General features: G+C 44.0%; 3 protein-coding genes across 3 annotated transcripts in view; all 3 read right to left on the bottom strand.

The window, feature by feature from the left end:
* Window positions 1-35: 35 nt before the first annotated feature.
* Window positions 36-11,308, bottom strand: cdc27 (cell division cycle 27). Its single transcript, XM_079232808.1, has 20 exons — window positions 11,206-11,308; window positions 8,314-8,389; window positions 7,691-7,838; window positions 7,428-7,553; window positions 7,253-7,350; window positions 7,023-7,165; window positions 6,512-6,732; window positions 6,083-6,182; window positions 5,852-5,961; window positions 5,505-5,604; window positions 5,207-5,384; window positions 4,840-5,012; window positions 4,491-4,643; window positions 3,313-3,393; window positions 3,095-3,222; window positions 2,875-2,992; window positions 2,664-2,792; window positions 2,412-2,486; window positions 1,970-2,099; window positions 36-398 (listed from the first exon to the last, which is right to left on the bottom strand). The coding sequence occupies exons 1-20, from the start codon at window positions 11,230-11,232 to the stop codon at window positions 307-309; spliced, it is 2,406 nt and encodes an 801-aa protein (XP_079088934.1). The 5' UTR covers window positions 11,233-11,308; the 3' UTR covers window positions 36-306.
* Window positions 11,309-12,947: 1,639 nt separating this feature from the next.
* On the bottom strand, window positions 12,948-14,749 carry gh1 (growth hormone 1; the record flags this gene model as incomplete). Its single annotated transcript, XM_079232902.1, has 6 exons — window positions 12,948-13,010; window positions 13,092-13,238; window positions 13,710-13,853; window positions 14,079-14,195; window positions 14,487-14,617; window positions 14,740-14,749. 6 exons carry the CDS (start codon window positions 14,747-14,749, stop codon window positions 12,948-12,950), a joined length of 612 nt encoding a protein of 203 aa, XP_079089028.1.
* Window positions 14,750-18,581: 3,832 nt separating this feature from the next.
* The window catches only part of scn4ab (sodium channel, voltage-gated, type IV, alpha, b), a 29,636-nt gene continuing 22,859 nt past the window's right edge, over window positions 18,582-25,358 (bottom strand). Inside the window, exons 22-31 of the mRNA XM_079232806.1 lie at window positions 25,119-25,241; window positions 24,618-24,902; window positions 24,381-24,434; window positions 23,151-23,288; window positions 22,959-23,063; window positions 22,601-22,871; window positions 21,835-22,456; window positions 21,607-21,751; window positions 21,415-21,492; window positions 18,582-21,313 (exon numbers count right to left, since the gene is read on the bottom strand). Of these exons, the coding sequence (XP_079088932.1) occupies window positions 20,942-21,313; window positions 21,415-21,492; window positions 21,607-21,751; window positions 21,835-22,456; window positions 22,601-22,871; window positions 22,959-23,063; window positions 23,151-23,288; window positions 24,381-24,434; window positions 24,618-24,902; window positions 25,119-25,241 (2,193 nt within the window). The 3' untranslated portion in view covers window positions 18,582-20,941. The remainder of the gene's footprint in view (window positions 21,314-21,414; window positions 21,493-21,606; window positions 21,752-21,834; window positions 22,457-22,600; window positions 22,872-22,958; window positions 23,064-23,150; window positions 23,289-24,380; window positions 24,435-24,617; window positions 24,903-25,118; window positions 25,242-25,358) is intronic.

Genomic DNA, 25,358 nt, shown 5'->3' with positions numbered 1-25,358 from the left:
TATAACAGGAAGTAGACAGACAGCAGGGGCAGGGTTTACACGTTTTTATTGATTTATTTCCATAACGATGATAAAAATAACATAAAAAACAGCTGTGATATCAGAGGACGAGCTTGATGATCTATGGGGAGGGGCGGGGCTTCAGGGCAGCAGCAGTCTGTTTCAGCCAATCAGAAGACAGGGAGGAGGGCCGGGGCAGAGCGTGACTGAAGATCCGCCGGTCAGAATGTTGTCTAGCAACTACTCCAGCCAATCGGGGCAGGGCTTGGCTCGAGCAGGGGGCGGGGTTAATAGCAGGGGGCGGGGCTAAAGGACGTCATCACTCTCAGCCGTGTGGAGCTGCGTATCGTCAGCGTCTGTCATGATGCTGCTGTCCTGACTGTCGTCCACCTCAGCAGCTAGACAGGTGGAGGGAGGGAGACAGAGGAACCATGTTTAAGAACAGGACTACAGGAGCAGAGAACAAGTATTTCTAACGGAAGACTAAAACAACAAGGAGACAAAAACTGAATGTTTAGGATTAAAGCTAAAAGCAAACAGCTAACTAGCAAAACAAAAGCTGGGCTGCCATGAACGTCGTGGCTCAAGATCCTGACCAGCTGAGGAGGATTTCCCCAAAATCTTCACCCCTGAACTAGACCATCAATACATCAACTAGACCATCAATACATCAACTAGACCATTAAACCATCAATACATCAACTAGACCATCAATACATCAACTAGACCATTAAACCATCAATACATCAACTAAACCATCAACTATACCATCAATACATCAACTAGACGATTAAACCATCAATACATCAACTAAACCATCAACTATACCATCAATATTACTCAACTGCTGCAGCAAACTGAGTAAAGTAGATATACTTTCAGGAAGTGGATCACGTCTCCAAACTCCACGACTGCTGCTGGTTCTGTGTCCGCTCATGAGACACTGAGGCGTCTGTTAGTAAAAACGGATCCGTCCTCCGTTTGCGGTGCTCTAGTGAGGAGGACGCTCAGTGGAAACGTAGCAAAAGATATGCGTTTCAAATGTAAAACTCACTGAAGAGGACGGGTATCGAACCTGCTGCCTTGCAGTTTCAGGGCAAACACTCTACCACATGAGCCACAAATATAGACAGACCTGAAGGTCTGCATAGTTGTGTTTTTAATTAACCTTAATGTAGCCGACACATGACTATTTTTTGTTTGATAGTTATAAACAGGTAAAATAGCAATACAATGTAACAAAATGTCTTTATTATTGTTCTATAACTTCATAAATACAACAAACTATAATTTTTTGTATATATAATATGACTATATATAAAACTTCAGAAGCTGTGATATAAAATATTTGTTGCGGCTCCAGACAATTTTTTTTTGGTGGAAAAAGGTCAAAATGGCTCTTTGGATACGAAAGATTGCTGACCCCTGAACTAGACCATCAATACATCAACTAGACCATCAACTAGACCATCAGTACATCAACTAGACCATCAATACATCAACTAGACCATCAATACATCAACTAGACCATCAGTACATCAACTAGACCATCAATACATCAACTAGACCATCAATACATCAACTAGACCATCAGTACATCAACTAGACCATCAATACATCAACTAGACCATCAATACATCAACTAGACCATCAATGCATCAACTAGACCATCAACTAGACCATCAATACATCAACTAGACCATTAATACATCAACTAGACCATCAATACATCAACTAGACCATCAATACATCAACTAGACCATCAGTACATCAACTAGACCATCAATACATCAACTAGACCATCAATACATCAACTAGACCATCAATACATCAACTAGACCATCAGTACATCAACTAGACCATCAGTACATCAACTAGACCATCAATACATCAACTAGACCATCACCTGGTTCTATAGACAGACAGACGATGTCTAGATCACACGTTTGATCCTGATCCCGGGTCTCACCTTCGTCCTCTGGCAGGTATCTCTTGTCGATGGCTTCTTTGATCTGGTTGTTGGCTCCTTTAGGATCCAGGTCCATGGCCCAGCTGAAGTTCATCAGAGCCAGGTGAGTTTGACCCAGCTTCTTATACACCTGAGGGGGCGGGGACAGGAGTAGAGATGAAAGCTATACTGGTTAACGAGTGACACCTTGTATTGACATTCACCTGAAGGACAATCCACACCAGGGGAGCGATGGAATAGTCCAAAAATTACTGCCTAACGTCCTTTCCTCCCCACCTTTCCTAGACCTCTGTGGAAAACATCACAGGGTCAAGGAAAGGTGGGGAGGAGAGGTCATGAGGAGTTAGGACACTACAAAGTCCAGAAGATGGACCACAAAGAAGCTCCTCTTAGAGTCAGAACCTTCCAGAGCAGCCAACATGAAGGGGTCAAAGGTCATTACCTTTCCTATGAGGAAGTAAACCAGAGACTCTTTGGGAACTATCTGTTTCAACTCCTCCAACTCCTGAAGAGCAGCCTGCAGAGAGAGAGAGAGAGAGAGAGACATTGATTCATAAATGTACCACACTGATTAACTAATCAATGTGGTACATTGTGGTACGAGAGCAAGGTAATTAATAACTATTAATTACCTTGCTCTCGTTAACCTTAATGAAAGGTATGGAGGTATTGATGAGTCTAAAGTATTGATTACCTTGTACTTGTCGTTAGCAAAGAGTATGGAGGCACGGTGGAACTTGCAGAGTGGGTTTTTGGGGTCGATGACGATTGCCCTGTTCAGAGTCTCTAAAGCAGCATCAGACTTCTTCAACGCATGCTGCACCTAGACACCCACACACACCATCCGTCAAATCACTCCCTGATCAATAGCATGGGCCTGAAGCTACATGCTACATGCTACGTACCACTCCGATGTGGCAGAGCAGCACGGAGCTCTGAGGGTTGATGCTCAACGCCTTCTTAAAGTGGATTTCTGCCAAGTTGAACTTCTCCTGTTTGTAGTAAATCATCCCGAGACCGTACCTGAACACACACACACACAAACACACACACACACACACACGGTCATCGGAGAGCCGGGGCATGGAGTCGTGCCCCTGCTGTCACTCAGGCCGCGTGACCTACCACGCATTGTAGTGCCTGTTGTTGACTCTGATGGCGTTGCGGAAGCAGGCGAGCGCTCGGTCCAGCTCCTCCGTCAGGACGAACTCATGACCCAGCAGAGTGTAGGCGTACGCAAAGCCCGGGTCCACCTGAGAGACAGACAGGAAACAGAGAGAGAGACGGGTCAGACACACAGGAGACAGAGAGACAGGTGAATCTAACCTCAGTAACGGGCTCACCTGGATGGCTCTCTGGAAGAACTTGATGGCGATGTCGTGCTCCCTCTGCAGACTGAAGCAGTTCCCCGCTACACACCAGGCCTGCAGAGACAGACAGGTGGTCAGAGAGAGAGACAGGCAGCATGGGAGACCTCTAGTTATGCTCACCACTACTGGAGCTTGAGTCTTTCTATTACGCCTTTCAATAAATCGCGGCGAAGAAAAAAAGAAAAGAGAGGAGCAGAGCAACTGGCCTGCCAGCGTTTCTGAGATTGGAGTGAGACACAATAGAACATCTTGGATGTGACGTGTCGAGTCTTGGCCAATCAGCGTCAAGATGTCGACAGCGTCTTCATCTCCCTCAAAATTGTTTTTAATGGAAGCTAGTCAGCTTGCTATCACGTTAGCTAACGTGTTTGGGTTGTGTATTGTCGTTAAAGTTCCGTTATGTTCCGTTACAGTTCAGTCTTGCTTGTAAAAAAAAAAACGTAACGTGATGAAACATGCCGTAAACCTGGTTCAGTTCACGCTGTCACTCGTTAATGTTAAACCGGCACACCGGAGGATCGGGCTGCAGGTTTTTTAATTTCTTTTTACTCAAAGTAGAATGAAGCAAATCACGTAGTTGGGCTTAGCCAACAAGAGATGAGGTGGAGCTGGGCCTGAAGGTGGAGGTCAAAACAGATGTGAGAGGAGCAGTGCAGCTTCCCTCTGTCCCAGTATTTCATACATATTGATAAAGCAGGGCATGCTAAATGCAGCCTCTGCTCCAAGGAGATCAATTACAGTTTAAAGGGCTCATATTTAGCAGATGTAAAGCATACATGTGTATGCATTTTGTGTTAGTCCAATTTTTTTTAATTAACAACTCAGGGATGTTCAAGGAGCAACCTGTTTGTGCACTTTCTGAAGATGTTTTGCACTGTGAATTCACTTCTGTTTTTGAATCAATGGTTCATGACCATAGGTGAAGGTTGGAACGTAGCCCGACCAGTAAATTGAGAGCTTCTCCTTCAGCAGCCGCACCGATCCGCCTGTCGATCTCCCGCTCCACCTCACCCTCACTCGTGAACAAGACCCCGAGATACTTGAACTCCTTCGCTTGGGGCAGACGCACAAAAATACACCCCTGATCTCGGGTCAGTGGGTCTGACGGGATCCAGGTTCAAAGCCAAAGCAGAACCGTTTGTGGAGTTTACCTCGGGACAGTTCTTGTCCATGTCGGTCAGGTCTTTGGACAGGGCGGACAGCGCCACGTCTTTCTGCAGGTGCCATAGCGTCGTTGAATAAATCTCCATTCCTTCAACTCTGTACGACTCGATCCTGCGAACCTCGCTGAACAGACGCTCCGCCTGCAAACACACACACACACCATCAGCCCAAACACGCCCACAGCTGACCAATCAGGACACTCACGGACTCCCACTGTCGCAATCAGACAATGTAGGCGTGGGCGGAGCTTCAGGCCACGTCTCATCTATGGAAGATGTTTGCCTTCGAACTCTGCTTCACTTCCCTGCAGGTTGTAGTGAGAGTGGTACTAGTTACCTGCGTGTACTCGGCCAGCTCAAAGTAAGCCCTGCCGATGTGCGTGAGGACCCAGCCGGTGTTGTAGTGCTGAGGAGGCAGGGAGGTCAGGGTGTTGATGGCTTCTCTGCAGTTGTACGAGCACAACGCCTGGTAACCACGTCCAAGTTCCCGTAGCAACGCCATCACGCTGTCTGGAGACACAGAACATGTTCATGAAGATTAATCCAGAGCAACTTCCTGTTATTATTGCCCAGGTTCAGGTTTCCCTGTGAGGATCCGTAAAGACAGTACTGGGTTAGTACTACCTGCCCTCTAGGACTGTAGTACTGGTAGTCGTTGGGTACTCAGGTACTGCAGTATTTCATAGTATTAGTAGTAGTATTACCTGCAGCAGCCCTCTGGTACTGGGGGATCTTGGTGTCTGGTAGACTCAGGCTGGTGTCCAGTCTCAAGATGTCCAGACTCTCGTTCAGGTTGCTATTTGACGTCTTTGCTGATTTACACTTAGTTTTTCTGTTGGGGATCTTTGTAGGAAACTTCATCTTTAACTTCTTGCTGTTCTCCTGCGGGAACAGAGATGGACGTTCAGAAGTACTTAAGTAGTAATGTAGTTAAGTACTTAAATCGGTATTAGCAGTACAGTATGGTAGTACTGCAGTATTACAGTAGAAACCTAGAAGTACCTTGGCAGTAGAACTGGCACTAGTAAACAGTCTGGAGCTTCTTCTGGGCTGAACGTTGGGAGGACCAGACATACTGGGACTGAGGACCTGAGGGGAGCCACTGAGAGACAGACAGGTTGTTAGACAGACAGGTCAGACGGACAGGTTGTTAGACAGACAGGTTGTTAGACAGACAGGTCAGACGGACAGAGGCCACTGAGAGACGGACAGGTTGCCAAACAGACCTTGATGGACATAAGCCACCCGTCTGTCTGTCTTGCTGCTTTCTGATTGGACCAGAGAAGCCTCGTCCCTCCTACATTCACCTTGAGGAGGGGCGGCGCTCTGTGATTGGTCGATAGAGTTACCTGGTGTGAGGGGCGGAGCTCTGCGATTGGTTGAAGGGGATGGGGAGAACATCTCTGCTGTTTCCACTCTGACTGAAGACCGATTTAGACTGACTGATCCTGGAAACAGACTGAGAGACAGACAGAACGAGAGACTTTCATCATTAAGATTCAGCGAGTGTCATGTAGAGGCCCCCTGTGTATGGATACTGTGTGTGTGTGTGTGTGTGTGTGTGTGTGTTTACTGTGTACCTTTTTGCTGGGAGCTGTAGATTGTGTTTCCATGGTAGCTGAATAGTTCTGTAGATATGTGGGGTCTCCAGGGCTGGGCTCCAGGGGCAGGATGCCAAAACTACAGAAAACACACAGTGAATGTTTAAAGGTTGAAAAGTGAAGAGTTCCATCACACCCGTCTGTCTGAAGACAAAAAAGGTGAAGAAGTCACAGAAGCCGTTTTTAAGTACGGACGGGAGTGTCGGTGTGTTTTGGTGTGCGTTGTGTGTCTTGTTGTGTGTCGGTGTGTTTTGTTGTGTGCTGGTGGGTGTCGGTGTGTGTCGGTGTGTGTCGGTGTGTGTCGGTGGGTGCCGGTGGGTGCCGGTGGGTGTCGGTGTGTTTTGGTGGGTGTCGGTGTGTTTTGGTGGGTGTCGGTGTGTTTACCTGTACAGGTATTGCATAACTCACCTGGGTGTCAGCGGGCTGAGAGCTGCAGGTCCTCCCAGTAAACTCCTCCCACTTTTGGGCTTGTTCTGTTTGGCCAACAAGGAGCCAGCTGTCGCCATGGAAACCGAGTTACCCAATAGGGAGCCGGTCTCCGGTGAGATTAGGGAGGAGTCAATGTAGGAAACCGACAAATCAGACATCAGCTTTCCATTAGAAGATTCTAGATTCAAACGATTCAACTCCTGAGGAGAAAATAAAACATGTTTGATCATTTAATCTGATCATCAGACTAAAACCACCTCATCAATCTGATCATCAGACTACAACCACCTCATCAATCTGATCATCAGACTACAACCACCTCATCAATCTGATCATCAGACTACAACCACCTCATCAATCTGATTATCAGACTACAACCACCTCATCAATCTGATCACCAGATGTGCTACATTGAAGCTGTATGTAACCGCATCATCTGTAATCTGATTACCAGACTACATACATGACATGAAGACCTGTGTTTTCGTACCAGCGTGTCCTGGGGCGTCTCCATGAGGGCGGTGTCTAGGCGGTGGGAGGGGTTGTGGGCGGGGCTAACAGATGGAGGGAGTGCTATAGATGAGTTGTGTAGAGAGGACAACCTAAAGACTTGATCTGGATCTGGCTTCTCTCCTGGAACACAGACCACAACAGTTCATCACATGATTGCATGATGAAGATAATCAGTGGGAGAATCACCTGGTCAGGTGTGTCTGTTACCTAGGTGACAGAGGTTCTGGAAAGGCGACCAGAGGAACGGGTTGAGTGTTAAACTTCTCTGGAAGCACTCTGCACCTTTAGCAACGCGATCCGTCTTACTGCTCAGAGAGAGAGAGACGGGTCAGTGAGCGGAGGGTCTAACATCATTACACGAGCAGACTGGTTGAGCCGTTACCAGTAAATGTGTCCCAGTAACGACAGTGTGAAGGGGGCAGAGTCTCCAAACTCTGTGATGATGTCATCCTGACTCTTCTGTTTGTTCAGCACTCCACCAATCAGAACCTGTTCTCCTTCAGCCAGCCTGAGAGACAGACAGGTAGGTAGAGAGAAAGACAGACGGAAGGCTTTAGTCGTGAGAGCTTCATTGAAACAAATACAAATGGAAGTTTCTACTGGTTTTACTGGTACAAAATGTTTGAACCAGTTCTGGACGCTTACTTGCTGAGTTCGACGCAGCACTTTGCCAACAAGAATCGAACCTGCGGCGTGGAGCAGCTGTGAGCCTTCAGCAGCCGGTACGCTTTGTAGGGCTTCCCCGAGCGGTAGTAACATGTAGCCAGCAGGTACAGGGCCTCCTCGGACCTCACTGGGAGACAGACAGGTACAGTTAGGTCAGCAGGTACAGGGCCTCCTCGGACCTCACTGGGAGACAGACAGGTACAGTTAGGTCAGCAGGTACAGGGCCTCCTCGGACCTCACTGGGAGACAGACAGGTACAGTTAGGTCAGCAGGTACAGGGCCTCCTCGGACCTCACTGGGAGACAGACATATTGACATATGGACCTGTACTTATGGACATACGGACCAGTCCATAATGATATACAGACCAGTACATATGGACCAGTACGCACGGACCAGTCCGTACATACGGGATGTGAACCCCTGTGGTTGTGGTTCCTGTGTGGCGTAAAGAGCGTAATGTATTGTAGACGTGTGCAGAACTGGTACCATTATGAGAACAACTCTGCAGACTGGGAGAGGACATGTAGTGATCTCACCGAGTAGACAGACAGACAGACAGACAGGTGAAGAGACAGACAGGTGACCAGACAGACAGGTACCTTCAGCGTAGAGTCTCTCAGCCAGGAAGACAGCATCCAGGTAGGCGTAGTGGTTCAGAGCCTGCCACACTGCAGCCTGAGACAAACACACACACACACACACACACACACACACACACACTCTAAGAAACCGCTCAGACAATAAACAATAATTCATCTTCAGATATGAAAAAGTGGAACATCCGTCTAGAACCGGTCCACTGAAGCCCGGCATGGGTAAAAGGTTCTGAGTGCGTGAACCCGACAGAACGAGGTTATGGAGCAGAGAACTCCTCCCATAGCAGTCTACTGCCAGTTCTCTAGCTTTCTACTGGTCGCTCATCACATTGACATGTCGGGTTTAAAGTCAGGTTTACAGTTCCCATCTTCAAGAAGGGGGACCGGAGAGTGTGCTGAACTATCAGGGTGTCACACTACTGGAAAGGAGGCTCCAGGGTTCTAAAGAAAGTTCCAGGGTGCTGGAAGACTGCTGAAAGGAGGCTCCAGGGTGCTGAAAGGAGGCTCCAGGGTGCTGGAAATGAGGCTCCAGGGTGCTAAAGGGAGGCTCCAGGGTGCTAAAGGGAGGCTCCAGGGTGCTAAAGGGAGGCTCCAGGGTGCTGGAAGGAGGCTCCAGGGTGCTAAAGGGAGGCTCCAGGGTGCTGGAAAGAGGCTCCAGGGTGCTGGCTCAATGTTGAGCTGAGATCTGTATTCTGATTTGAGCGAGGCAACAGCAGGAAAGACCTCACGGAGATCTGCTTTTATGTTGCGGGTGAGGGAAGTCTGGGTCCAGCAAACACATGTAGACTGGATGCAACTCCCATGAACCCTCTGACAGACCTGCAAGGATGTAAAGCTGGTCCACTGGTCCAGGACAGAATCTACATTGAGGAGTCTCCTTAACTGGATCCTGGAGTAAACCTTTAGGAGTTCCTAAAAAAAAGTTATTTCCACTATGTGTTCAGTCCAGGCACCACGGTCCTCCCCCATGTGGACTCCCTGCTTCCTCTTTTTGAGCCAGTTTGCTCGAGGCCTCGTAGATCTGGACTGAAGTGAGATTAACCGAGAGTCGTTGATCAAACACATCGGGAAGATGAGCTGTTGATGAACCACATCGCACGAGACCTCCATGTGGTTCACCAGACCCTAACCAGAGACCCTCTCTCCCCATGAACATGATAACTTCACATAGTACAAAAGTACACCGATATAAAACGTCATTCATAAATACATGGTGAAATGCCTGTACTTTTGGGTAAATGTTTACGTTACGCCGTTAACAGGTTACGCAGCACATGTGCGACTCACCGATTCTTGGCGTTTTGCTAAAGGCCTCCGTGAGGTCGGCTTTTCTGTGGTTGAGTCTCTCAAAACAGAATATAGATCAAAGCTCAACACTGAGCATGAATTGCGAGCGGCCGTATCAAATCTACAACCCAGTTTTTAAAATAGCCACTAACACTGATACAACGTGATGCTCACACATCTGCACTCATTCTGTTTTGCACAGGTTGAACGTTATTGTTATTTTCTTGAAGATATATTCAGTGCAAAACAGGTTATTTGCAGCCACAATAGGTACTTTCTTTTGCTAAATAGGAGTTATTTTTTGCACAGATAGAACTTAGTTTTTGTCTGATGGAGCGATCTGGTTTACTTGAAAGGAATTTCAATTTTCTTTATTCTATTATTTGAAAAAGCACAGATGGAGGAGTCACAACAAGTTGGACCATTTTGTTACAATTGTGTTGGGGCCCGAACATTTTTCTTCCACCAAAGTGGAGCGTGACAGAACCAGTTTGAGAACCACTGGAATAACCAAGACCCCAATGTGGTTCAACAGACCCCTAACCAGACCGGGTAGTCAGGTGGCTGATAGGTAATTGATCATCCGGGTTTCTATTGATCATCGTTTATTAAACTACACGGCAACAGTTAATTCTGGTGACGTCACAAATAAAACATACTTTACTCTGACTGAAGGTTATAACTCTGTAGTTTGGTGTGTCTGTGTCTCTGTCTCTCACACTCACACACACACACAGACACTTAGCAACAGAGGCTAATCAGCTGTTGGCTAACTTTAGACTAACACTAGTTTCGCTAAAAACAGGATAAATACTCGTGAAGCAGTTCCCTGATGAACTTTAGATCACTGACATTTAACCCCTTAGATCAGGTTTATTCTCATTAGTTAGTTAGGGTTGGCTAGCTAAACGTTAGCCTTGGGGTTAGCCGCTACTGTTAGCATATCAGCTGCTCGTCGGCAGAACCAATAACTCGTATAATAACTCTATAACGACCTTAAACCAATCCCTGTGACCCACTGGTGGATTCCGCTCACACACATGAAACCAAAAGGGTCTGGTTCTGGTAGAATATGAACTTGAATAACTGAATGAGCTGCATGTTGAGCTCAGCCAGAAGACAGATATTATAGTATATGATATGATATGATATAATCTCACATTAAACCACAGCCGAAGCGACCAACGGGACCAAGTGAATAAGCAAAGCTCACAAGAACATTCCTCTCCATGTATTGTGTCCCCTAAACCGCCGGCACCCTTGAAGTGGACTCTTTCTGAACCGGGTCTGGAACGACCGCAGCTGATGTTAGCAACCAAGAACCCGCTACTGTGAAGTCTAGACCCACGGCCCCCTACAGAAGACCAGGGTCCGGGTCTACAGAAGACCAGGGCCCGGGTCTACAGAAGACCAGGGCCCGGGTCTACCAAGGACCAGGGTCCGAGTCTACCGGGGTGTTTCACACCGATAACACCGATAAAGCCCTCGGGCTGCAGCGGGGCCTGTGGCCGGGTAGCAGCTCTCAGACCGCGGACTGGAGCCGCGCTGAGGCCGGGGCTCCCTCTCCCCTTTCCGGCTCGTGACAACGAGCTCCAGGTGTGTGTTTACCTGGACGGGTTCCTGCAGCACCGTCATTCCGCTTCGGGACTCTGTCTTTCTGCTCTTGTCGTCTGTTTCCCTCTTTCCTCTCGGCTCTTTCTTCACTTCGCTCTCCAGGAGGAGCTGCGGCCGAAGATTTGAACACACCGACCGTTAACAGCCGAATTTAGCCGAACACAGCCGATGATTCCCGAGGAGGGGGAGAAGTCCGAGGCGAACAGCCGAACAAAGCCGAACACAGCCGATGATTCCCGAGGAGGGGCGAAGTCTGAGGCGAACAGCCGAACACAGCCGAACACAGACGATTATTCCCGAGGAGGGGAGAAGGCCGAGGCGGAGATGAACGACTGGCAAACGGAATGAGCCGAAGCTGTAGATGCGCCTCCTGCTGGTGAAACATCCTGTTCAGGTTCTGTGGAGCCAATCTGATGCCACCTGGTTACATTAAAACAAGGTATACCCATTTAATTGAGTGACTTTATCTATGGTACAAGTATTGGGTTTATCTGTGGTACAAGTATCGGGTTTATCTATGGTACAAGTATTAGGTTTATCTATGGTACAAGTATTAGGTTTATCCATGCTACAAGCATCAGGTTTTCTCTTGTACAAGTATCGGGTTTGTCTATGGTACAAGTATCGGGTTTATCTATTGTACAAGCATCAGGTTTATCTATGGTTGACTGTCTGGTGACTACATATTGTTTGCTAGTCACGTGTTGGTGGAGGCACAGCTGTAATGTGGTGGATGTGTAGACTGAAAGCTCTGCTGCTGATCACTCAACTGAGAGGAGCGCTTCTGCTGGCATACTGAAATGTGGGATTTTCAGTTTTTTCTATTTAAAGGTTTTTCACCCCTTTCCCTGAATGGAACTTGCTTCATTGAACATTGTAATGACATGTAGCTCATGGGGATGAGTGGTCGTTCTGTAACCACAAGGTCGCTGGATCTATCCCTGGTCTCCCCATAGTCCACATGTGGAAGTGTGTCAGTGTCCTTGAGCAAGACACTGAACCCTAGTTGCTCCCCGGTCAAATGCAGAGAAGAATTTCCCCAAGGGGATTAATAAAGGATCATTTATTTCTTAAATGACTCCAATGGCTTGATAGGCTAATTCCCAGAATAAAAGGAGGAAAAGGGAAGAAGTTGTTTGTCGTTAGATGATCAATCCCTGTCAAGTTGGGAAACTGCACACGGTCAAAAAACGGAAACTTGACAGAGGTTCTACTTCCTGATTCAGCTCAGGAAGTAGAACCTTCCTCAGGAACTGATACTGTTCTACTCTTCTTCCATCATCTGTTCTCTGTTCTTCTTCACCAAACCTGATCAACTGAAACGCCGGGTATTGCAGGAGAAAGGCTAAATTTATGCGGTCTTTACTATAATTTAAACCATTTTGTACCAATACCCCCCCCCCCCCACACTCTAACCCCTAACCCTAACAACCACATACACCTGAAGAGACTGAAGATACTGTGAACATCAGCAGAGTGAGTTTACAAATCATCAACACGCAGCTGAATGCAACACAGAACACTTTATTTCACATATTGACAGTATGACACCACTTCCTCTTCACAACCGTCATCATAATAACATCAGAAAACATTTCATGATCAGCACAGAGACACTCCATCTGCATCAACAAAACCACTGAGGCTAACACAAATGTGAACATGGAGGCGGGGCTACAGAAAACACAGGATTACGTCATCCACACAAGGCGTAGCCTTACAGTAGAGAGGCGGGGCTACAGGGTGCAGTTGGCTTCTGGAGAGAGTCGACATTTAGCCACCGTCAGGTAGGTCTCCACCTGTAAACACAAACGTCATCATCTTACATCATCATGACATCAGCATCAGCATCGGTACATCAAAGCTCTCCTCTTGCGCACCTTGTGCATGTCTTTCTTGAAACAGGCCAGGAGTTCGTAGGATCTTCTCAGCGACTCGTCGGCTCCCAGACTTTGATAGTAGTTCCCATAAGGAGCCAGCTGCAGGGTGGAGCTATCGGGGAAGAGATCTGCTCCGTCCTGATTGGCCTGCAGGTTCAGTTAGGTTAGTCACGTTAAGTTCGTTGGAGACGAGCCAGTTCTGATTAGAATCGATCACCGGCAATCGGTGTGCAATGCATGCTGGGTAGATTTGTGTCGGACTTGCTCTGACCTCATGAACATGTGGTCAACGATAATCTCACCACGTGTCGTAGAACATTCTTATTTTATGTGTAGTTGTAATACTTAACGCTGGATTGTTGACTATTCGTCTCGTGTTTGATCTGAAAACATATCTTGTGTGGTTGATAATAATAAAGATTATTTATACAACACACATCAAAACCAGGAGTAATGTATTTCACAGGCAGACAAACAGAACAAAGGATGTAGCTACACACACATTTCTACATAAATATATACATATATATATATATATATATATATATATATATATATATATATATATATATATATGTATATATTTATGTAGACGGTATGATTCATGTGTGTTCTTACCTTGATCAGCAGCAGGATTCCTGTCTTCAACTCAGACAGTTTGGGGGAAATCTGGATTCTAGGAGCAGACCCTCCAGACAGGGAACGACTAGGAACCTCCCAAGACTCAACCAATCGATAGGAGATAGACAACAGTTTCAACACCTAGACCAATCAGACGATAGGAGATAGACAACAGCTTCAACACCTAGACCAATCAGACGATAGGAGATAGACAACAGCTTCAACACCTAGACCAATCAGACGATAGGAGACAGATAACAGCTTCATCACCTAGAACATATAGCATAGAACAGTGTAGTACAGTATACTGTAGTACAGTGTAGTGCAGTATAACGTAGTACAGTGTAGTAGTGGTAGTACTCTCACAGAGCTGCGTTGGGTCTCGTGCTTGTCGATGGGGCTGATGATGTAATCAGAGTTGCAGAAATCTTGCAGGAAGATTTTGTTGAGTTGCCGTTGCTCCTCAGTTTGCAAAGAACTCTCCTAACAAACACAAATACACACAGTAATACACACTGAACTCTCCTAACAAGCACAAATACACACAGTAATACACACTGAACTCTCCTGACAAACACAAATACACACAATAATACACACTGAACTCTCCTAACAAACACAAATACACACAGTAATACACACTGAACTCTCCTAACAAACACAAATACACACAATAATACACACTGAACTCTCCTAACAAACACAAGTACACACAGTAATACACACTGATAGTTATACTTCTGTTTTTGTGTCTGTGAACTGCTGTCGACTTACGAAGTCAGAGAAGAGTCTCTGAGCGAGCAGGTGGAGGTGTTGAACTCTGCCCACGGCGATGGAGAACAGACGGCCGTCTGTGATTGGCTGAGAGGAGACGCCTAGACACACCACCGACAGTAGGAGGACAACTGAGAGACAGACAGGTGGGAGACAAGTGAGGGAGACAGACAGGTGAGACCTATAATAAAGTACAACAAAACAAACGAGTTCCGTCTCAAAAGCGCTATTTAAACCAATGATGATGTCATACCTCGGTCCATGGCTGGTCTGGGATCAGTTCTGGTTCAGGTTCAGGTTCTGCTTGATCTGATCTCAGGTCAGTTGTTCAGTGAGTTCTGATGTTTTCAGCTCAGAGTTTAGTTGTTTTATAGACGAAAACGTGATGATTATATTCATCAACAGAAACATGAAACTAACAAACAACACTGTGCGTGTTTGTGTGTGTGTGTGTGTGTGTGTGTGTGTGTGTGTGTGTGTGTGTGTGTGGGTGTGTGGTGACTTCTATTTAACATTAGCCCTAATAATAATATTTATTGAACAAAAAACACTGGATGGTGACGTTCAATTGATTTTGAGGTAAAAATATTTAAGTATTTAAATGTGAAGAACAAGACGAGGTGACGCTACAAGGAAACTAAATAATAATAACACTACATTATTATTATTATTATACTATATACTATATATATACTATATATTACTGAGAGTAAACCTTAAAGTACTGAGAGTAAACTTTAAAGTACAGAGAGTAAACTTTAAAGTACAGAGAGTACACCTTAAAGTACTGATAGTAAACCTTAAAGTACTGAGAGTACTGAGAGTACACCTTAAAATACTGAGAATAGACCTTAAAGTACCGAGAGTACACTTTAAAGTACCAAGAGTAAACCTTAAAGTACGGAGAGTAAACCTTAAAGTACTGTACAGTAGAGATTAGTAGAGTACAATAGAGTACAGTGGTGATTAGTAGAGTACAATAGAATATAGTAGAGATCTTGTTGTTGAATAGGAATCATTTATTATTGCTATTATTTCAGTAGATTTACAGGAAACATGTTGCTGCTGTAAAAATGTAAAAACGTTTTGTCTTTCCAGAAAACAAAGTCAGATGTTTGATGTTTTTGTCCTCAGAGATCTGAATTTATTCACAGCTGTCACTGATCTGTGGTCGGACGTGGAGCAGAGAGGAGTTACATCACGGAGGAAACTGAATTCATTCAACGCTCTGTGGAACTGATACGAGCAGAGAGATCAGCTCAGACACAAGTGGAACAGGAGAGGTGACACAACAAAGGGCATGAGCAGGGTTATCTTTGACAAACAGCTCGTTATCAAACAGCTCGTTAGTAAACAGCTCATTAGCAAACAGCTCGTTAGTAAACAGCTCGTTAACACACAGCTCGTTAAGTTAACACACAGCTCGTTAACACACAGCTAGTTAACACACAGCTCATTAATACACAGCTCGTTAACACACATCTCATTAACACAGAAATTGTTAACACACAGCTAGTTAACACACAGCTCGTTAACACACAGCTCAATCACACAGAACTCGTTAACACACAGCTCACTAACAAACAGCTCGTTAGGGTTACACCTTTTGAAAACCCATCTATTTTTAGGCCTCTGCTCGAAAATTGCCGACCCAAACTAAAAAGAGTGTATCTCTACAACCACTAGGGCTATTTATATATTTTTTGTGTTATATAAAAAGGTACACGTGTGAGATTTTGTTCAGATGTGTAAATATCAGTTCATACGTTACTGGTTAAGAGTAAATAAAGATGACACACAGCAAAAATTAAATGGTTTCAGGTCCGCCTAGAAAAAAACACTTTCAGGATGATTATTTCTTTTAAATGATGCAGCTGTAAGGTCCAACTCTAACCCAAATCATCACACAATATGTGAACATTCTCTAACCCAAATATAACACAATATGTGAACATTCTCTAACCCAAATCATAACACAATATGTGAACATTCTCTAACCTAAATCATAACACAATATGTGAACATTCTCTAACCTAAATCATAACACAATATGTGAACATTCTCTAACCCAAATCATAACTCAATATGTGAACATTCTCTAACCCAAATCATAGCTCAATATGTGAACATTCTCTAACCCAAATCATCACACAATATGTGAACATTCTCTAACCCAAATATAACACAATATGTGAACATTCTCTAACCCAAATCATAACACAATATGTGAACATTCTCTAACCTAAATCATAACACAATATGTGAACATTCTCTAACCCAAATCATAACTCAATATGTGAACATTCTCTAACCCAAATCATAGCTCAATATGTGAATGTTCTCTAACCTAAATCATAACACAATATGTGAACATTCTTTCTGCAAAGGTTGACTTTGATGAAGTGAAGCAGAACAAAGTTAGAAAGGGTTTAGAACAGAGAACATTCAGGCGAGGACATCTGTGACATTTCAATTTTCTCATGTACCAAACCATATATTTCACTTGTATATTACTTATGGTGTATAATACATCCAAATACAGCAGTTTGGGGCTTTTTTTCATAAAACAAGCTATGCTTTACAGTTTTATATAACAATCACTCAGTTCCCCCTTAATGGGGGGATTGGATTTGAACTGGTTAACACTATCGTGCTTATAAAGTGCATTGCATTAGAGAACAGTCGAGATCCGTTCTCCCCAGGGTTCCTCCTACCTGACCGTGTTGCTACACACAGCCCAGTGCTCCCACTACAATCCTCCCTCCTTTTAACCAGTTGGCTCCCTCTGTCAGTGTAGGAATACATAGACCTAAACAAAACAGAGGTATAAACAAACATATTAAAACGAACGTAGTGAAGCCCGTAGACAAGATGTTACTGTCCAGCCAAGTTTCACTGATCACCAACACACAGCCGTCTGATACTCAGGTAGCGGCCTTTGATTGACAGCTTGTCTGTCTTCGCTCTCAGTATGTCGGGGTGTCAGGGTGTCAGGGTCTCAGGGTGACAGGGTGTCAGGGTCTCAGGCTCTCAGGGTCTCAGATTTTATGTCTATATTATATTTTTACTCAACCTAAAATGTAACAGATTGTAGTTTCGAGGCGGTCCAGCAAAGGGCGAGAGAAGTCAGGGGAGAGTTGCTCACAAATGAAGATGAAGGTGTACATGTATAAAGGTGTACATGTATAAAGGTGTACATGTATAGAGGTGTACATGTATAAAGGTGTACATGTATAGAGGTGTACATGTATAAAGGTGTATAGCTATAAAGGTGTACATGTATGAAGGTGAGTTTAATTTTTTCTTTCCGTCTATAACTCTTCCCACAAGGCTTTCTATAGTTAATATTTATATGATGTATATATATATATATATATATATATTAATAAATAAATATATATTTATAATATATATTATTATATTAATTATTATTATATATTATTATTATATTATGATTTACATTTTTGTGCAATACTGTTATATCTTTTATATGTTGTGCCTTATTTCATTTACCTTAAGTTTATTCTAATTCTGTGTGTTATGAGGACCCAGCAAAATAAGCATTTCATTGTATCGAATAACTCTGTTATATGACAGTGAAAACATCTTGAATCTTGAATCTTGAATCTTACTGTATTTTAGCAATTTAAATGAAGTTAATCAACGCTGTGGTTCCGGAGATCCTTTAGGAAACGTCACGATAATGTCCGGAATAAAAAGGTACATGGGGACGTTATCGTTGAGGGTTCCCTCGCCGTCAGCCTGTTTTCCATTGCGCTTCCTCGGGTGAGTGGGGTGGCGAATGTTTCCTTCTGGCTCGTTCTCTTGAGTGTGCAGTGTTTCAGTGCCGCAGTTTTGTTGGATTGTTTTGTTATAACTAAATGTGACTGGTTCTTGTGGATGTGGACTACATGCATTGTCCGTTAATGACGCAGCATCCCGTCCTGCACAAATTCATGTAAATGATATCAGACAGCACAGAAGGCCCAGGTAGAAAATGCACGGCCCGCCACTGATGAAGGTGTACATGTATAGAGGTGTACAAGTACACAGATACACATGAAGGTGTGAAGAACAGCAGCAGAAACAGAGGGATTGGAGCTTCAATCATTTTATCTTCACTGCAGATCACAACAGTCAATCATCATCTTCTAACATTTAAAATCGACCAATCAGCAGACTGATGGCATGACACGCAGCCACAGTTTGAAGTTAAAGGAAAGATTGTCAGATATTACTGCACAGATCAATACAAATGCATATTATTATAAACACTGATAAACCACAAATACAAAAATACATGAAATAAAAAAGAAATAATAAAAAGAAGAGCAAGAAAAAGAAAACAACTGCTGCTCAGTGCAGAAAACAAGGATGCATATTAATTTGATCATTAATGGTCATTTTTTTTATTTCAGCTTTCTCAACGCACATCCTCGAACACTTTATTTAAGTATATTTGATTGACAGATGAGTTTCTCCCACTCAATAGTTGTCAGCTCCATATATTCTGATTACCAGACGAGGAACATCACGTCATAACCACAGCTGGAGCTCCTGTTGAAATCGGGACTTCGGTAAGTAATATAATAATAATACAAATATTAATATAATCAGGTATTAATTAGTCATGGCAACCAGCCACAATGAAGCTCATCAACGTAGAACACGTGGAACAAAACGACTCATATCTGCATAAACGATCCTGCTGTTAATGTCACGGTTTAGAATATTTTCACAAGATCAGACTCAGTTTGTTCATTTCATGTTTATGATTGCAGCATTTATGAATTCCTTTTAGTTATTCAAAGAATAATCCTCAAATCAAGAGAAACTAATCTAATGCAGTAATAAACCAAACTCTTTGATTCTTGTTCATATCAGAATGTAAATCTGTACCATAAAGACCATATAATTCATTCCTAAAAGCTTTCAACCCCAAAACACAATATGAAATGATATGTGTCCCTTCCATGTATAATTAAGTCATCGTCTATTTTGTAGTTGTATTATTATATTTCACATCTGTTCCCCTATAAAATAGGCTTTCTTGATCATTTTGTAAAATGTTGAGCTATGAATAAAACTGACTTGACAATAGTGTTATTAAAATTACATGTTTGGACTTTGACTGAAAAAGTCAATCTTGGCGTTATTGATTTTAACTGCATATCAAGGCTGATATCACCTTAACCAGTAACACATATACTGATATCTACACATCTGGACAAATCTCACAAGTGTTGCCTTTATTATAACACCAACATTTTCAAATAGCCCTTGTGGCTGCAGACATAAAATCTTTTGATTTTGGGGGTGCAATTTTTTAGCGGAGGCCTGGGGAATAGGTTTTTAAACATGTCAAAACAGAATTTTAAGAAAAACTATATTTTGCCTTCATCTCGAGTAGGAAAGTAAATGACAGTACATATCAGCTTTCAGTCAGTTATAGAACTGAATAAAAGTTACTGCTGGTTGAGTACTGCTCTGAAAGTGCACCTTTATTTAGCCTTTTATTTGTATAATTTTTATGATAATTATTATGTATTTGTTTATTTCATACTCTTATTCTTGAATCTCTGCTTTAGCAGGTACGTTTTTGCTAGGTTGTCATATTTGACCACTGAATACTGTCATGGGATTGTTCATACTTTAATAATATGCTATAAATCATAATAATATATGTAACATGCATACGTAGCCCCTTAAGCCCCTACAATAGCAATATCCACCTGCCTCGCACTAATGTAACGTATGGGCCTACTAGAGATGTTCCGATGCCACATTTCATTTAATTGAATCCAGTACTTGAACTTGTGTCTCGATGTGATGCAAAGTATGGATGTGATACAAAGTATGGATATGATACAAAATTGCTATGATACAAGTATGGGTATGATACAAAGTATGGATATGATACAAAGTATCGCTATGATACAAAGTATGGGTATGATACAAAGTATCGCTATGATACAAAGTATGGGTATGACACAAAGTATTGGTATGATACAAAGTATCGCTATGATACAACATATTGCTGTGATACAAAGTATCGGTATGATACCAGTGAATCAAAGACAAAAGACGTTAGGTCATAATCCCCTCTCTAATATGCCACAATTCTCAATTTTACTGAATGGACTTTGAAGGTCTCATAATGGAACTCAATGGAACCTCCGTTAACAGCAGTTAGCTTCGTTATTTAGCCGATCAGGATTGTGCTGCTAATAGCTAATGCCAACTAGCTCTCCTGCCGATCTGTTGTTCACAATGTAGCATTATCGGAGTAAACATAAGCTTGCGTGTCTGTATTTCCTGCAGCAGAGACGTTGTCGGCATCAGTAACCGTGATGTCAGCGTCATAAGGAAGTCCTTCTGTCTTCACATTCACGTCCGTGAAAGGCGGTGGCCTCACTTACTGATCCTTTCCAGAAACAGGACGGACATTTTGGACATCAGACAATCGACTCCCTCAGGTTCTCCACCGGCAGGAGGAAGTTGGAGGTGTTGAGGGGTGGAGCAGCGTGGAGGAGGAACTCACTCTGAAGCTGCACCCGGGTGGGAGTATCCTCACCTGAAACACCTAAGACGGGCTCCTCTGTGTCCTCGCTGCCTCCGTACAGCTGACTGATGCGTTTACAGAGAAGTCCTTTGGTCTCGGGCGGCGACTCCTTGTCTCGCTGCCCCGCCGTCTTCTCTCGGTATTTGTAGGATGCCAATTTGACCGTCCGCTTCAGGAGGCGCTTCCTGTATGCTCTCTGAATCACAGTCGCAGCCACTTCTTCCTGTTTCCTCCGCAGAGTGCTGCTGATTGGTTCATACGACACCTGTAGGTAACAATTGTTATCTATGGCTTCAGTATACTGAAACAATGAATGAAACAATATCCGCCCCTTTTAGAATATGACAATAGTTTGTAAAACCTAACCTTGGAGGGATTGTTGGCCATGAACTTCTCCTCCATGCTGGCTTTAAGAGCATCCATCTCTCCTGAATCACCCAAAACCTACACACAGACAGTAGAACATAAATCAAACACATATGTGATTTGCTATACCACAACATCAACGATATGAAACATGCTAGCACAAGATGAATATAAGTGAGCAGGTCATGTTACCTGTGTAGTGAGAGCCAGCAGGATGTCAAGACAGTGGATCTTGTCTCCAGGAACTAGAGGCAGATCCATGTGAATCAGTTTGATGGTGTTTGGTTTGGAGATCCTCAGCGGATCCTTCAGAGTGTCGCAGAAATCTGACAGCTTACTGTGGAATACAAGAGAGTCCATTAAAGCCCTGCAGAGTTTTGGAACAACACATCAGAGTACGATTGGGTTCTCAAGACTCACCTGTACTGTATGAACTGAGAAGCAGCGGGGTCAAACTTCTCCCAGGTTTCATAGAACATCTCAAAGTCGTCCTCACACAGCGGGTCGGCGCTCTCCTCTGTCGCCACATTGAAGTTCTCCAGGATGATGGCGATGTACATGTTGACCACCACTAGAAAGGACATGATGATGTAGGTGGTGAAGAAGACGATGCCCAATGCCGGGCTGCCACAGTCCCCCCTGACCATGGACCCGGGGTTCTCTATGTCGGGGTCGCAGTCCGGCGGCGTGTTCATGATGGGGTCCAGCAGACCGTCCCATCCGGCCGACGTGGTGATCATGAACAAACAGATCATGCTGTTCCCAAACGTCTCAAAGTTGAACATGTCGTCGATCATGGCCTCCTTCCTCACGTATGCAAAGTTAGACATGCCGAAGATGGAGAAGATGAACATGATGAGGAATAGGAGGAGGCCGATGTTGAAGAGGGCAGGAAGTGACATCATCAGGGCGAACAGCAGTGTCCGGATACCCTTCGCTCCACGAATGAGACGAAGGACTCGGCCGATCCGAGCCAATCGGATTACACGGAAGAGCGTTGGAGAAACGAAATATTTCTCTATGATGTCAGCAAGAAGGAGGCCTGAAGGGAAGAAAGTAAGGAAGTAGGGGAAAAAGACAACATGTTTTTCTTCTGGGTTGACTTAACACAAACCAGCACATCTCTGACCATATTTAATACTCCATAAAATAACCCTGATCACCAGACACCGACTCACTGACTCACCCACAATGGACAGGATGACGACAACAAAGTCGAAGATGTTCCAGCCGACAGAGAAGTAGTGCTGCCGGAGAGCGATCATCTTCAGACTGCATTCCGTGGTGAAGACGACGATGAAGACCAGGTTGACCCAGTACAGGATCATCTCTTTCTCCTCGCTCTGCTCGTCCGTCTCCACCATCATGGTCACCATGTTGAGGCAGATTAGCACCATGATGAAGATGTCGAAAATCTGAGTCGTCACCAGGTCAAAAACCAGAGCCTGGAACTTGTTCTGGTGAGACGGAGAGACCAGAACCAGGTGACGGACGGGTCTCACCTGAACGTTTCACGCCTGTACTTCACAAAGAGCTGAACTGACCTCCGGCCGTGGAACAGGTTTCTGAGGTTTCTTGGAGCCTAGTTTCTTCATGGCGTTGTAATATTTCTTCTGCTCCTCCGTCATGAACAGATCTGTCCCGCCCATGTAAAGACAACAACACAGAGGAGCAATGAATATCTGTAATCGGATTTGTTATTGGAGTTAAGATAATGTCAGTGAGTAGAAACATATCTTGGACTTCTGCTGGTTGAAGTTGTCTATGATGACTCCGATGAAGAGATTGAGGGTGAAGAAGGAGCCGAATATGATGAAGATGACAAAGTATAGGTACATGTACAAATTGGCCTCGTACTGCGGCTGGGACTCCACCTACACACATGGGATAGTAATCGTCATAACATGGTAGTTTTGTTAGTATTAAATCTAAAATGTACTTCTACGAGTATCAGTACCTGGAACCTGTCAGGAGTAGTACTAGTACTGGAATCAATTTTAGCTTCAGGTCCACACTAGCATTAGTTCCAATAGGAGTACTAGTATTAGTAGGAATACTAGTATTAGTAGGAGTACTAGTATTAACAAATAAGGTTTGCTGATTCAGTGATGTCTCAAGACCTACCTGTTTACGCTGGCGTTTGTTTTAAATTCCTGATATGATTTGCCTTTTATCTGTTTTATCTGTTTTTATTTATTTATTTTCACTATTTGTTTCATTGTGTTTTGACTGTGTTGTTTAACTGTACAGCACTTTGTGACCTCTTTTGTCTGTGAAATGTGCTTTACAAATAAAATTAGTATTATTATAAGTTCCAATAAGAGTACTAGTATTAGTTCCAGAAGGAGTACTAGCATTAGTTCCAGTAGGAGTACTAGCATTAGTTCCGGTAGGAGTACTAGTATTAGTTCCGGTAGGAGTACTAGCATTAGTTCCGGTAGGAGTACTAGCATTAGTTCCAGTAGCAGTACTAGCATTAGTTCCAGTAGGAGTACTAGCATTAGTTCCAGTAGGAGTACTAGCATTAGTTCCGTTAGGAGTACTAGCATTAGTTCCAGTAGCAGTACTAGCATTAGTTCCAGTAGGAGTACTAGCATTAGTTCCAGTAGCAGTACTAGCATTAGTTCCAGTAGGAGTACTAGCATTAGTTCCAGTAGGAGTACTAGCATTAGTTCCGGTAGGAGTACTAGCATTAGTTCTGGTAGGAGTACTAGCATTAGTTCCGGTAGGAGTACTAGTATTAGTTACAGTAGGAGTACTAGCATTAGTTCCGGTAAGAGTACTAGCATTAGTTCCGGTAAGAGTACTAGCATTAGTTACGGTAGGAGTACTAGTATTAGTTACAGTAAGAGTACTAGCATTAGTTACAGTAGGAGTACTAGCATTAGTTCCGGTAGGAGTACTAGTATTAGTTACAGTAGGAGTACTAGCATTAGTAGTATACAGCTATTGGACGGTGCACTGACGTCTCTGGAGTCCACGGCTGCGTACATGATGGCCATCCAACCTTTAAACGTGGCCTGGAAAAGATTATTTGTATTATTTGTATTATCAGCCGAATGTGAAACGTTTGGTTTCCAAAGTGAAGACAGTAGCAGGAATGAGCCGATGAAGCTCAGATGAAGACAGTTCGGTGGTGTATCGACTGTGTTGGGGTGATTATGGGATGCCATAAGCCGTCTGATGGTTGTAATGTGACTCACCACTTGCAGCAGTGACAGGTAGCCCAGCCCCACGTTGTCGTAGTTGACCTTTATGTTCTTCCAGCGGACCTCAGTGAAGTTGGCCTCCATCAGAGCGAAGCACTCTGTCTTGTTGTTGACATCTTCATGGTGAAACATCTCCTCAGACGTCTCGTTAAAACAATAATAAAACTTTCCTGCAAACATATTTACTCCCATGATGCTGAAGATCAGCCAGAATATCAGACACACCAGCAGCACGTTAAAGATAGACGGGATCGCTCCAACCAGGGCGTTCACCACTATCTGCAGACAGACAGACAGGTAGAGGGGGAGAAGCAGACAGGTGTCACCTGATAGAATAATAACCTGAGAACGTCATGTGACTCTGGACCAGGTTTCACTGACATGTAGCACGTTACAGGGTGTAATAAGAACACAGACGTTTATATGTTCTTATTACTCTGGTGACACAAAGACAGTTCCCTGTCTCTCTGTCGGTGTTTACAATGCCTGTCTCACCTTCATGCCCTCGAAGCGAGACAGGGCCCTCAGGGGCCTCAGAGCTCTCAGAGTCCTCAGAGACTTGATCGCTCCCAGCTCAGAGTATCCCAGGATGTTTGCCGTCAGAGACACTAGAGACACCTGGAAGACACAGCACAGCTGGTGATGACATAACACATTCTAAAAAACCTGGTGATGACATTACACATCCTAAAAAAAACCTGATGACATCACACATCCTCAAAAACCTGGTGATGA

Source organism: Taurulus bubalis, assembly GCF_910589615.1.
Source record: "Taurulus bubalis genome assembly, chromosome: 17".
NCBI classification, from domain to species: Eukaryota; Metazoa; Chordata; class Actinopteri; order Perciformes; family Cottidae; genus Taurulus; species Taurulus bubalis.
Note: the sequence above shows the minus strand (reverse complement) of the source record. Positions and strands in the feature narration are given on the sequence as shown.